This window comes from Moschus berezovskii, chromosome 6 (genome assembly GCF_049115385.1).
Source record: "Moschus berezovskii isolate FMDL1 chromosome 6, NW_MosBer_1.0, whole genome shotgun sequence".
Classification (NCBI taxonomy): domain Eukaryota; kingdom Metazoa; phylum Chordata; class Mammalia; order Artiodactyla; family Moschidae; genus Moschus; species Moschus berezovskii.
The window spans coordinates 29,835,653-29,849,702 of record NC_142465.1 but is presented as its reverse complement, the minus strand read 5'-3'; the positions used below and the strand labels follow the sequence as shown (position 1 = coordinate 29,849,702).

General features: G+C 40.2%; 1 protein-coding gene across 1 annotated transcript in view; it reads left to right on the top strand.

Moving 5' to 3' along the window:
* Positions 1-5,935: 5,935 nt before the first annotated feature.
* Positions 5,936-14,050, top strand: part of NCKAP1L (NCK associated protein 1 like) — a 48,805-nt gene continuing 40,690 nt past the window's right edge. The window contains exons 1-5 of the mRNA XM_055395705.2: positions 5,936-6,102; positions 7,172-7,282; positions 7,971-8,063; positions 12,779-12,835; positions 13,495-13,637. Coding sequence (XP_055251680.1) covers positions 6,001-6,102; positions 7,172-7,282; positions 7,971-8,063; positions 12,779-12,835; positions 13,495-13,637 — 506 coding nt within the window. The 5' untranslated portion in view covers positions 5,936-6,000. The remainder of the gene's footprint in view (positions 6,103-7,171; positions 7,283-7,970; positions 8,064-12,778; positions 12,836-13,494; positions 13,638-14,050) is intronic.

The window sequence follows — 14,050 nt, the reverse complement described above, 5'->3', positions numbered from 1 at the left end:
TGAAGACTCCTAGAAGTGAACTAAGAATACACTGTCTCAAATCTGGTGCATTTTACTGCCAATAGGAGGCCTACTTTCCCTTATGGCTAGCTGTCTTTAGCAACTCAGACATGCACTTCAAGGACTCCCAAGTTTCCAGGCAACAGCTATAGCTGAGATTTCTGCAAAGCAGAAACAGCATAGTCTGATTGGGGTGGGGAGGTGCGGAGAAAGATCAAGGCAGACTGGTATAAGCAGTAGGGATAGAGAAGTGCCTAGAATAGCCCATTTCATTTCTACTTTGCATCATGCCTAGGGCATAGACAGAGCACAGAGCTAGACTGTTAAATGTCAGATTTTCCTGAGGGCATTTAAGTGATTAAGTCTGGGGATTTAAACTCAGATTAAACTCAGGTACCTTTCAGGAACCCAAGGCAAGGTGTTTTTTTTTAAAGCTTATAGTGCATATTAATGATTATATTAGAGCCATGAAAACTAATTGTGAGGTGAACTGGCTCCGAGTGTAAAGGCTGCAGTATATATAGTCCAATATTATATAGCTGTCTTTAGATTCTTAAAGAATATGGAAAAGGAGCTTTAATACTTGAATGTAGTTGTCAGATAACCCCAAACCCTTTTTTTAAAAAAATTAATTTATTTTTAATAGATAACTGCTTTATAGAATTTTGTTGTTTTCTGTCAAACCTCAACATGAATCAGCCATAGGTATACATATATCCCCTCCCTTTAGAACCTCCTTCCCATCTCCCTCCCCATCCCACCCCTCTAGGTTGATACAGAGGCCCTGCCAAACCCTTATTTTTAGCAGCCTAGAAAAGTTTGGAGTTTGACTGGACTGATAAGGCTGGTCTTAATAAACAAAGAGTGATTCAGAATGGACCTGGAGTATTAGTGACCTGAGAAAGGAAAGGAAAGTGAAGTCGCTGAGTCGTGTCTGACTCTTTGTGACCCCATGGACTATAGCCTACCAGGCTCCTCTGTCCATGGGATTTTCCAGGCAAGAGTATTGGAATGGGTTCCCATTCACCTAATTATTGGTAGCTGAATACCCCATGGAGAGAGACCAACACTATAATGGAGGCCATTTGGTTTAATATGTGTCAGACTCAGCAGGCGTATTCCAATCTTGATGCTAGCTTGACACTTAAACATAGCCTAAAGGCTCTTTTCAGTTCAGTTCAGTTCAGTCACTCAGTCGTGTCCAACTCTGTGACCCCATGAATCACAGCATGTTCTTTAGACCTACCTTATTCTTGCAACACTGTCTCTCAAAAATCTGGGGGACAGGGTGACTTGAAGAGGAAAACCCTTCTGTAAGGCAAAACAAGGCAAATAGCTGAAGTTTGACAAGAGGGAAAGCACAGTACGTTTTAGTCAAGTGATGTCAAGCAACTTTCTGTTCTACCTACCCAATTCCTCTTCTCCCACTGTATGTTCTGTGGTTTCTCAGAGGTTTTAAAGTTTTTGATGTCATAGTTAAATATTGAGTAGTGATTCTCCATCCCAGTCGTGTGTGCATGAGAATGACTGAGTAGTTTTAAAGTGACAGAGCTTTTGACCCCACCCCAGAACTATTGGATTAGAATCTTCATGAATGGGATATGGCTAACTGTGGCTTTAAAAGAGTTCCACAGGGGATTCTGATTTGTAGCTGGGGTTACTAGACCCTGCTGTGGGGTAATTAAATTACCCTTCAAAGTGTGCCACCAGTTTCCAGCAGAAACTGCCACATAATGTTTCATGTTTCCAGTGAGTTGCACTAAAGATTACCTGTTGGCATGATTAGTCTCACCTTTAAACCTGGCCTTTTTTCTTTATGGGGTGCAAAATAGAATTTTGCAGACAACAACATAAGCTCACTACATGTTTAAAAAAATAAAAAATTTATATTTGGTCTTCCTAATCCAACTACCAGGTTTTGAGCCAAATATGTACATATACCATGTCATACAATTGCTTGTGCCGTTGTATGAGGGGTTGCTGCCATTGTATAGATTAGGAAACCAACTCAGTGATGATGGATAGCCTAAAGTTACAAAACGAGTGTTTGAGTATCATTATTAATATTATATGATGTAATGCTTGTCAAGTACTTGAAGGACCTGATATGTAGTAAATAACCAAGTCATCACTTTACATGCAGTAACTTATTTAATACACACAATACACCCAAGAAATAGGAACTGTTATCAATATCATCTCCATTTTGCACTCAGGGAACCTGGATCAGAGCTGCTAAATGATAGAGTTGGGATGTGAACTCAAATTACCTGGCTCCAGAACCTGGGATCCTAGTCCTAAGACTCAGTCCACTGTACTCAATTATTTTGAGCTCAAATTTCTGTCTGATGCCACAAGGTAGAATTTTCCCATATGTCAAGTACAGGCAAGTAAGTGTTTCCAGGCTCTAGCAATCTTACAGTTCAGCCGAGGTGGCAGTATAATATGAAATAGGCAATTAAAAGGTGAAAACTAATTTAGGTGTAAAATATGTGATATAGACCAAGTGCTGTAGGAGTTCAACAAGGGTTGGACTTTGGATTGTTTGTGTTAGCTCCAGAAGACTGACTAGGAAGTCAGTTTAGCAAGAGGGAAAGCGTAGATAAATGGGAAAGGCAGAAATGAAAAATGAACATAGGACACTGACAATAGACTGAGAACTTGGTCTCCATTAAGTTAGGACATACTAGGGGACAGCAGAATACAAGATTGGCTTGGCATGGAGTGTCTTCAAAAACATTTTTAGGATGAGGATAAGAAATGCAAGTGAGAGGACTTCCCTCGTGGTACAGTGGACAAGAATCTGCCTGCCAATACAGGGGACACCCGTTGGATCCCTGGTCTGGGAAGATACCACGTGCCGCAGAGCAGCTAAGCCCGTGCGCCACAACTATTGAGCCTGTGCTCCAGAGCCCAAGGGTCACAACTACTGAGGCCCACACACCTAAAGCCTATATCTGGCAACCAGAGAAGCCACTGCAATGGGAAGTCTGTGCACTGCAATGAAGAGTAGCCCCCGCTCGCTGCAACTAGGGAAAGCCTGCGCACAGCAGTGAAGAGCCAATGCAGCCAAAATAAATAATAAATAAAAAAAAAAATGCCAGTGAGAAAGATCCAATAGGAGCTATATTAACCTATAGGGAGGCTGCTGCTGTTATATTGCTGTTCAGCTCCCTAGGTATTGGTGTCTTTCTGCCTGCCCTTTATTCTCCTCCATCAGGGTGAAAGACCAATAGAAATCTCACGGATCTCTTTAGAGAAACTGAGTTTCTTTGGTAACAGCAAGTGATTCAGATATCTGGGGCCACTATCACCTTACCGTAGGCCCATAGCCTTCTAGGGACTAAACTGCAGTAAATAAACTGGAAGGCAGATTCTATGTTCTGAAAATGCAAAGCCTACCTTAGAGATAGTTGAAATTTTATTCTGTCTTCTTGTTTCTTTGGAAAGGTTTTGGAAAGGAGGTAGATATGAAGACAATTCTGTTTGATTTAGAATTTTTTGAGGACTTTCTGCTTTTTGCCTTGAAAGAAACTTGAAAGGGAGCTGATTTTCTTGATAAGGCTTAACTTGGAATGGCAAGAATATTTTAGTGCTAAAATTTATCGAGTCTTCTAAGATTTAAAGTCTGTCATTAATTTTCCCTCATTAACCTCAGTTAATTTCATTCTTTTTCATGGGACCTGTTTCCCAGTTTAGTCTTTTTCATGACATTTATTGTATTATTATTTTTAAAATAAAATAGATTTTATTTTTTGGCAGCAGTGGGTCTTTGTTGCTGCATGCGGGCTTTTCTAGTTGTGGCAAGTGGGGGCTGCTACTTACTCTAGTTGTGGTGCTCAGGCTTCTATGTCTCAGTGACTTCTCTTGTTGTAGATCACTGGTTCTAGGCCCTTGGGCTAAGTAGTTGTGTTGCATGGGCTTAGTTGCTTTGCATCACATGGAATCTGGATCAGGGATTGAATGGGTGTCCCCTGCACTGCAAGGTGGATTCTCAACCACGGGACTGCCAGGGAAGTCCCTAATTTAGTCTTAATAATTCAGCAAATAAATCAGCATATTTGTTGAATGGCTACTGTGTCTAAGAGATGGTCTAGATCGGTGTTTATTAACATGTGTCCACTGGACCATTTGCACCAAAACCTCCTAGGGTACTTGTCAACTCAGACTTCTAGACTCCACTGTAGACCTACCAATCCTGAATCTCAGGAGACAGGGATTGATCTTTCTTAAGTACCCTTAAGAATCATTGTACTTAAGTGGTGATTCTTGAACCTGAGAGAACATTGAAGTTAACCTGGAGGGCTTGTTAAAACAGAGCGCTGGACCCTACCCATGCTTTGGATTTAGTAGGTCTGGGATATGTATGTTAGTCGCTCAGTCGTGTCCGACTCTCTGTGACCCCCATAGACTGTAGTCTGCTAGGTTACTCTGTCCATGGAATTCTCCAGGCAAGAATACGGGAGTGGGTTTCCATTTCCTTCTCCAGGGTCTGGGTTAGGACCTGAGAATTTACATGTCTGATAAGTTTTTCAGTTCAGTCGCTCAGTCGTGTCCGACTCTTTGCGACCCCATGAATCACAGCACGCCAGGCCTCCCTGTCCATCACCAACTCCCGGAGTTCACTCAAACTCACGTCCATCGAGTCGGTGATGCCATCCAGCCATCTCATTCTCTGTCGTCCCCTTCTCCTCCCGCCTGCAATCCTCCCAGCATCAGAGTCTTCCAGTGAGTCAGCTCTTCGCATGAGGTGGCCAAAGTATTGGAGTTTCAGCTTTAGCATCAGTCCTTCCAGTGAACACCCAGGACTGATCTCCTTTAGAATGGACTGGTTTTTTTAGGTGATGCTAATGTGACCACCCTTTGAGAATCACTATGCTAGAGCATTATGAGGGATGTGTAGAAGTATCAGATGCAATTCCTGTCATTAAGGGACTTATGATGTAGTTGGGGAGATAAGACATACACTTAACAATAAAACAAGGAATACATGTTACATATAATGTTTGATATTGAATAGGGTAGTTTGGAGGAGTTGGGATTTAATCTGGGCCCTGACAGGTGGATAGTCCTAAGGTTCAGGAGAGAATAATGGGCATTCTTGCGTGTGTGTATGCGTGCTAAGTCACTTCAGTGGTGTCTGGCTCTTTGTGACCCTGTAGACTGTAGCCCACCAGGCTCCTCTGTCCACGGGATTTACCAGGCAAGAATACTGGAGTGGGTTGCCATTTCCTTCTCTAACGGATCTTCCCAACCCAGGAATCGAAACTGCATTTCTTATGTCTCTTGCATTGGGATGCTGGTTTTTTACCACTAGCGCCACTTGGGAAGCCAGGCATTCTTGATGGGGATATAGAAGAGGGAAAGTATAAAGGTGGATGGGACTCGGGTGGTTGGTACTTGTTTGTCTGCTGTGGAGCTTTATATAGGACATTGCATTGTCTAGTTGTTAAGTGATATCCAACTCTTTTCTGACCCCATGGACTATAGCTCACTGGGCTCCTCTGTCTGTGGGATGTCCCAGGCAAGAGTACTGGAGTGGGTTGCCATTTCCTTCTCTAGGGGATCTTCCCAACCCAGGAATTGAATCCGTGTCTCCTGCATTGGCAGCAGATTCTTTACTGTTGAGCCACCTGGGAAGCCCCTTATAGGACACTAGTGGAAAGCTAAGGCCAAAAAGGTTGGTGCCAGACTATGAAGAGCCTTGAAAGCCTGCCCCTCTCCCCCACCCCACTCATTTCACAGTCTTACCAAAATTACTGCAGAGCTAGAAAGAGGAAGTCTCCTCTGCTGAGTGTGCAAGAGGAAGTACAGAAGATTCTGAGGGCCTACGAGGCGTAATGACTACTTTCAGCCACGAGCCAATTGTAGAAGTGACAGGAAGACCAGCGCACCAACCAGGCTGGGCGCCTCCGCCCAGAGGGTGTCACCACCGTAGCTGAAAGCGTTTGGGGAGATCAGGCATTGCTCTCTGGATGCTCCTCTCTCTCAGTGGCCATCATGTCTTTGACCTCTGCATACCAGCATAAATTAGCAGAGAAGCTCACTATCCTGAATGATCGCGGTCAGGGGGTCCTCATCAGGATGTATAACATCAAGAAGGTAAGTGTGGGCAACTGGTCTAGCACTAACTATTCCAGCAGCAGTAGGGCGGGGACCCCTGAGACCGGCAGGTCCAGCTGTTAGACTCACTTCTCTTTCCCACTGGTTTAACTGGCCTTCAATCCCTCGGATTATAGAGGACAGCTGGTGCTGGGAGGCAGAAGAGGAGGCTTTTCTTCAGGGCTTCCGCCTTTTTTGGTATGATTCTCACCCCAAAGAGAATGTCTGCTTTCTGCTGGGGGTAATGGTTGGATGGGAAATAATTACGTTCCGAGTCGCCTGGATAAAAGTCTGGGTCTAGAATTCTGGGTCTTATTGTTTAGTGCTGGCCCCCACACTCTGCAGAAATTGAGTTGGGTGTCTGGCAAAAGTTTTTAAGTGGAAGTACTTTCCCTGAAAGGAAAAAATAGGAAATTTGGGTTAAAAAAAAAAGAATAACTATGAGTTACTTCGAGTCTGAGACAGGTCTCACTGTGGTCTTATATGTGTGTGTTTAGGGTAGGAACTGTGGAATTGGGAGAAGCTGGTGATAAGAGGTGGGCTAGTGCTGGGCCTAGTGAAGCTAAGAAATAAAGATGGGTGGGAGTGGGGTTTCTGGGACAGAGAATGGGGGACTTGGGGGAGGGGACCTTGGTGCATTTCATAATGAAACAAATCACTGGGACACAGTTTCATCTCCATGCCTCCTATAAATGCCCTTGGGATGAGATGCTTATATAATGGACATAATTATGACACTAATTCTCCCACGAAGTCTAACTCCTGAGCAGCTGCTTTTCTCACTCCTTCCGGCTTTGGCTGAGGGGTGGAGAGAGCTTCCTCTTTGTGCCCGGCCCAAGCAGACGTTAGGCTTTATCCAGCAAGACGAAGTGCCCAGGTTATTTAGCTCTTTCGATTGTTGGCTTAATGTCCTGGAACTTTTTCCTGACCTACTCTTATTCTTTTGTAATTAATGCTCAGATCCCCTTTCCCTAAGAGAGATTGTGTGAGAATGCACAATGTGGGAAGAGGTATGTTTCCGAGGAACAGGAGAAAGGGTTGATAAACATAATGTTATTTATCTATGCAGACTTGTTCAGACCCCAAATCCAAGCCCCCTTTCTTACTGGAAAAGTCCATGGAATCATCTCTCAAATACATCAACAAGAAATTTCCCAACATAGATGTCCGAAACAGCACGGTAAGAATGATGTCCCTCTTCTGTCCTTTCTCCAAAATAACTGTGCTTGAATGGTTTGAGCTCTCTTTGATGGCCTCTCTTTGAACTTGCCAGAGGATGGAGTGACCTTTTTTTAGTTTTCCTAAGCTAAACCACAGGGCTTCAGGTTGTCGTAGTCTTGAGATTTCTGAGATAAGATGAGATTCTGCTAAGGGTAAGCTGGAGCAAAACATTGACCCTATTCACAAGAACAGTTTGTTCTTACTGAGAAGGAGAGCTCTATTGATGAAGCAGTTGCATATATTTTATTGTTCCTGTTTCCTACTCAGTGTTGTCTTGTTTATTGTCTTAGAGTTATGCATCTAGTGGCATATGCCTTACTTCTCCCTTATTAAATGTTTCCCCTAGATTCCCTACCGTCTTACAACATCTTCTCATTCAGCTATACTTTTGACTTAGATACAAATAGTAAACCACTTTGGCTGAAAGAGACCTTGAAATTTCCTCTCATTTAGCACTCTATATCTAGTCAGGATTACATGCAACCATCCTGCCTAGATAGAGAATATTCTCTCCGAAACTTCAGAGTTTGGAGATTTTCCAACTTCCTCTGTCTGCATATTCTAACCCTCTTTAAGGATGCTTTAGGTATAACCCCTGTTCTCATGGGTTGCTTTGATCACTTGTCTTCTTACTTTGTTCCTTTCAGCAACATTTAGGACCAGTGCATCGGGAAAAATCTGAGATAATTAGATACCTTACCAACTACTACCAGTCGTTTGTGGATGTTATGGAATTTCGGGTGAGCTCTCTCTAGCCCAAGTACCCAATGTTTGGATGTTCGTGTGTTTCCTTATTATTGGTTCTTTAAAATATCAGATGTATTGATATGGAAGGATATATAAGTTGTATTGTTAAGTGAAAGTGAGTTGTGGAATAGTGTATGATACAGTTTTGTTTTTGTTTTAAAAGATACATGAATTCATATACACATAGTGTTAGTATATATGTATGAGAGATTTGGAATATTATACATTAAGCTGTTAAAAATACTTTACTTTGGAGCTGGATTATTAACAATTGGCTTTAATTTATTACATTATACATTTTTTGTATTCTTTGAGTTAAAATTTTAATTATTTTCCCCCAAATTTTATTACAAATCTACTAAAAAATTTCAAGAATAGTACAATGAATATTGGTCTATGTTCCCCCTGAATCTCCTGATTTTTAATATTTTGCCATGTTTGCTTTATCTTTTTTGTTTTTCCTTGAACCATTTGAGTTGCAGGCACCATGACATTTCTCTCCATAAATACTTTAGCACACATCTGCTAAGAACAAGAATATTTTCTTACATAACCTTAATGTAGTTATTGTACTCTGGAAATGTAAAATTGCTACAATGTTATAACCCATATTCACATTCCTCTAATTTTCTCAAGAATCATACATTGAATTCATGATGTTATATCTCTTAGTTGTCATGTCTCTTTAGTATTTAATCTAGAACAATTCTCAGTCTTATTTTGTCTTTCATGACACTGACTTTTCTGAAGGGTTCAGACTAATTATTTTTCAGAATTTCTCTCAATTTGAGCTTATCTAATTATTAACAATGTTTAGTAGCATAATATATGGATGATATTTTATTTGAGTTCTAAACAATGAATTTGCGCTATTTTGTAGCCATAAACTGTAAAAAAATATTTAGTGCTTTGTTTTTGAAGGGCAGATTGGTATGATGTTTTGAAAGTCTTAGAAAATATACTTTTAAATGTAATAATTCTAATTCTAGAAATTTGTCTTAAGGAAACAATCAGAAGTGCTAAGGTATATATACAGGAATGTACTCTCTTGCATTTCTATTGCATTATTTATGATAGTGACAACTTGATAATTGATATGTTCAATAACTGGAGGCTTAGTTAAAAGTTCAGAGTATGTGTCCATAAGTGAATATTATACAGCTGTTAAAGATGATACATATTTATATTACTTGACATGGGAAAAATGCTCTTCACATGTTCTTTAGTGTAAAAGCAAATTACAATGTAGCTTAACAGAGGAGATGTCCCTAAAATGTATATTTACATAGATAAAAATGCATATGAAGAAGGTTAGAACTTATTTGTATGGTGAGATTATGAGTAGTTTTAAAAATGAGTTAAAATTATGTATTTTCTGATTTTTCTACAATGAACACATTATTTATGTATTCAAGAAATAGCACAAAATTTAGTCATTTGAGCCATGTAAGTTTGTAATGGTATTACAGTATTTCTTCAGCTAGTACAAGAGTATGGAGCCCTGCCTTGGGTGTCCTAGGGAGCTAATCCAGGCTGGTCTTCAGATCATGCAATGAAGATAGAAGGGGGACATGGAAGATCGTAAGTTCTGAAGGAGGGTCAGGTCAGAGGTTATTCATTTGGAATTGAGAGTAATGGTTAGGAAGAAGGTAGGCACTGGTGGAGGTAGTATAAGAATGTTGGAAGCCTATACAAAAGTTTTTCACTAGGAGTCCAAAAGATATATTCTGGTTGCTGCAGTGATAAATTTCTGAGCCCAAGGTATTTAGTACAGCTCATTCAGGGCTGGAAGGGAAATAGAGATACAGGTATTGTGTGTTGTGAAGTAGGTAGGTGCTGAATCAGACAGACCTGGTTTCAGCTCTCAGCTTTATCACTTATAAACTATATGACTTTGGTAAGAAACTCATTGAATCCCAGTTTCTTTATCTGTAAAATGGGAAGTAAGATTTACTACATGGGGTATTTGTAAAAATTAAATTAGACAACACATTGAAAACACCTAACAGTGTTTAGTGTATAATAGAGTAATAGGCCAACAGGTGTTAAATCTATTTCTTTCTGACTCTTATCTTCACAGTATAAAATCCGGGTAGTGACATCAGTTGTGTGAGTGGCTGGAAGCAAACCTCAGTTACATTAGCCCTGGAGAATTTGGTTGCAGCAAGGAGTTGTAGACTGGCCTTCCCAGCAAAGGAGGCAGCATGGACCTAGACAGAGGTCTTGAGGCCATGAAGCACAGACAGAAGATCATGGGCTCTGGGTTCTAACTCTGGTTCTTACTAGCTTTGTGATCTGTGGCGAGTTTCTTAACTGCTCTCAGCTTCAGTTTCCCTGTATGTTAATTTACATACAGCCTTTTGGGGAAGATAACTTGGAAACATTTTCTCATACATTTAATAAATTTGACAAATGTATACACCAGTGTAACAGCCAGCATAAAATATGGATAATTTTCATCAACACAAAGGTTCCCTGCACCTTTTTATCCTTAGTCAATCCCAATTTATCCTGTCCACAGGCAACCACTGATCTGCAATCCAGATTAGATTTTTCTTTTTTAGATGTTCACACATGTAATTAGGATCTATACACCATGTTTTCCTTTGTGTCTGGCTTCTTTCACTCAACATAATATTTTTAAGGTTTATTTATGTTTTACATACCTGCAATTCATTTCCTGTTTTTGCTGAGCACTATTTCATTGTATGGATACAATCTGTTTATCATTTCCCTGTTGATGGACCTCTGGATTGTGTCCAGTTTTTGGCCAGTATGTATAAGTTGCCATAAACATTTGAGTACAAATAATTGTGGGGACATATTTTTCATTTCACTTAGATAAATAATCTAGAAGTTGAATTGCTAAATCATATGGTATGTATATGTTTAATTTTATAAGAAATTGCCAAACTTTTCTCCAAAGTCATTCTTCCATTTTCTCCCATCCACAATATATCAGTGTTACTGTTGCTCCACATTCTTATCAAACCTGCTTTTAGTCATTCATGTCATTCATGGCTGTGTGGCATGTAGGCTTTTAGTTCCCTGACCAGGAATTGAACTCATGCTCCTTGCATTAGGAGCAAAGTCTTAACCACTGAAATTCCAGGGAAGTCCCTAGTCATTCTTTGTTTGTTTTTTTGGCTATGCTGAGTGGCTTTCAGAATCTTAGTTCCTTGACCAGGATTGAAGCTGGGCCACTGCAATTAAAGTTCCAAGTCCTAACCCCTGGACCTCCAGGGAACTCCCAAATTTTAGTCATTCTAATGGGTGTGTGAATCTACCTGCCAATGCAGAGATACAGGTTCAATCCCTGGGCCAGGAAGATCCCCTGGAGGAGGAAATGGCAATCCACTCCAGTATTTCTTGCCTGGAAAATTCCATGGACAGAGGAACCTGGCAGGTTGCAGTCCATGGAGTTGCAAAGAGTCAGACATGACTGAGTACTGCACTGCACTGGGTATGTAGTGTATCTTCTTGTGATTTTAATTTGCATTTTCCTGATGATTAGTATTATTGGACATCTTTTCATGTTCTTATTGGTCATTTATATGTATATATTTAAACTTTTAATTTTGTGTTGGGGTATAGCACGCTAACAATGTTGTGAGTTTCAGGTTAACAGCGAAGGGACTGAGCCATACCATTTTTATATTTTTAATTGTAAAGAGCCTATTCAAATCTTTTGGCAATGTGTTTTAAAAATAAAAATATATATACTCTTTTATCTAGTAGTTCAACTTGTGTAGAATTGACGGTATCATGTGCAGTGACTAGGGCATCAGTTGGGAAAAGATGGAATGAATTGGCCATATAGACTACTATGCAGCCATTAAAAAGAAGTGCATTAGGGTTCTACCAGAGACTTGAGGACTTTTAGCAGGTATGATTGAATAAAAAAAGTAAAATGGTAATAAGAGTGTGATATTATCTCAAGTTTTTAACACAAATGATTTTCAAAAAAACCCTTTCTCTTTTTATCCCTGCCTGAATAGGATTATATAAATAGGGTGAAAATTAACAATTGACGTACTGGGTTGTTAAACTTGTCTACCTGAAGGTTGGGCAGGATGTAGAGCGGGTACTGATGTGAGGGAGGAGAGAAGTATCCACAGTAAAACTGCTTATTTAGGCAAAATTAGGTATGAAAAGAAAAGAATCCCTCTCACACTGGAATGAGGGTTAAACGAAGTATATGCAAATAACCTAGTAAGTACTTAGCACATATTGTGGTAGGTGATCAGTAAGTAGAAACATGCAGAAAGTTTGGTATTATTCCCATTTGTTAAAGAGAAGAGGTGATAGAATCAAAGAACAGACTGATTTGGGGATTCATAAATTAAAAAAAAAGGGGGTTCCTGATTTTTGGTATTTTAGAAACAAGCAATCAGATAATCTGCATTTTGTAACCATTTGTGTGTGTGTGTGTGGAGAAAGAGGGCACTGGGACAGTAAGATGAGGGAAGGCATGCACAGTGTAATAGGGACCTGTGCCTGTGGAGACATGGGCATCCGGTAGGGTAGCCTGACAGGGGCCCACTGACAGCTTACGGAGGAGGAACTTGCTGAACTCAGCAAGCCTCCTGTACGTTATTCAGTGGCTCCTTAGGACCTCTAAGGAGGAGAGCCTTTCCCTCAAATTCCAGTAGTACATGTCATCTTCTCTTTCTTCTTCATTGATTCTCATCTCCAATTCTCCCTCCAGGATCATGTGTATGAACTTCTCAACACCATTGATGCCTGCCAGTGCCGTTTTGATATTGTAAGATTCTTTGCAATTCTCTTCTATTCTAAAGCCATGGAAATGGTCTCTGTTGGGACAGTGTGGGGTGAGATGGGACTAGAGGAATAGCTGTTCCTCCAGGACTATAATATAATATATACTGTATAATGAATGAATGGCTGTTAATTCAGGACTTTACTTCTGTAAAAATGTGGAAGTTAAAGTGCATTTACATGTTAAGCAGAGCAGCATTGTGATTTTTTTAAATACAGAATTCACGTAAAAATGTTATGTTACCTCATCCAACACCTAATTAGGCCAGATCTAATTTCCTGGCCTCCTTATATCTTGAGTTCACTTTTAGCCCCTGAACTTGTTCCAGTTTTCTTCTGAATTTGCACTCTTGTCAATTTCTTCTTCTTTTTTTTCTTATATATATATATATATATATATATATTTATTTGACTGTAACCAGGTCTTAGTTGCGGCATGTGGGCTCTAGTTCCCTGACCAGGGATCGAACTCAGACCCCCTGCACTGGGAGCTCAGAGTCTTAGCCACTGGGCCGCAAGGAAAGTCCCCAATTTCTTCTTCTAAATAAACCTTTCCAAAGTCTGGTTAGCACTGTCCAGAATGATTGGGGAAATCGAGTTTAATAGGCCTTGCTGTTCTTGGATTTCTATGTATTTTCCTTGTAGAATCTCAACTTTGACTTCACTCGGAGTTACCTGGACTTGATAGTGACTTACACCTCAGTTATTTTACTTCTGTCACGGATTGAGGATCGACGGGTACTCATTGGCATGTTCAACTGTGCCCATGAGATGCTGCATGGACACAGGTGAGTTAAGGAGGTGTATACAAGATGATGAGTCTCATACATGGTGCTATGAGGTAGAAGTGGATGCAAAGGAAGGAGATGGCATGCTTTCTCATGTGAGAATCTATAATCTACATGATGACACAGGCAAAATAAAACGATTTAGAATACTTATAAGGGCATACACTAAGACATGCACTTTTACATACAGTTAACTCTTGAATATCTGCTAGTGGGCTATCCATTATCTGTAATAAGTTTTCAATCCTGGGCTGGCTGCTGCCACTCTTCTTTTCAGGTTATTGCAGAAAGAAGAGAAAACATTTTTTAATATTAGTAAAGTTAAAGCCTTTAGAGGTAAGTAATGTATGATAATACATTTGAAGCCAAATATAAATGGATTTTGGGTTATGTACAATTCTTTCCCTTTCTGT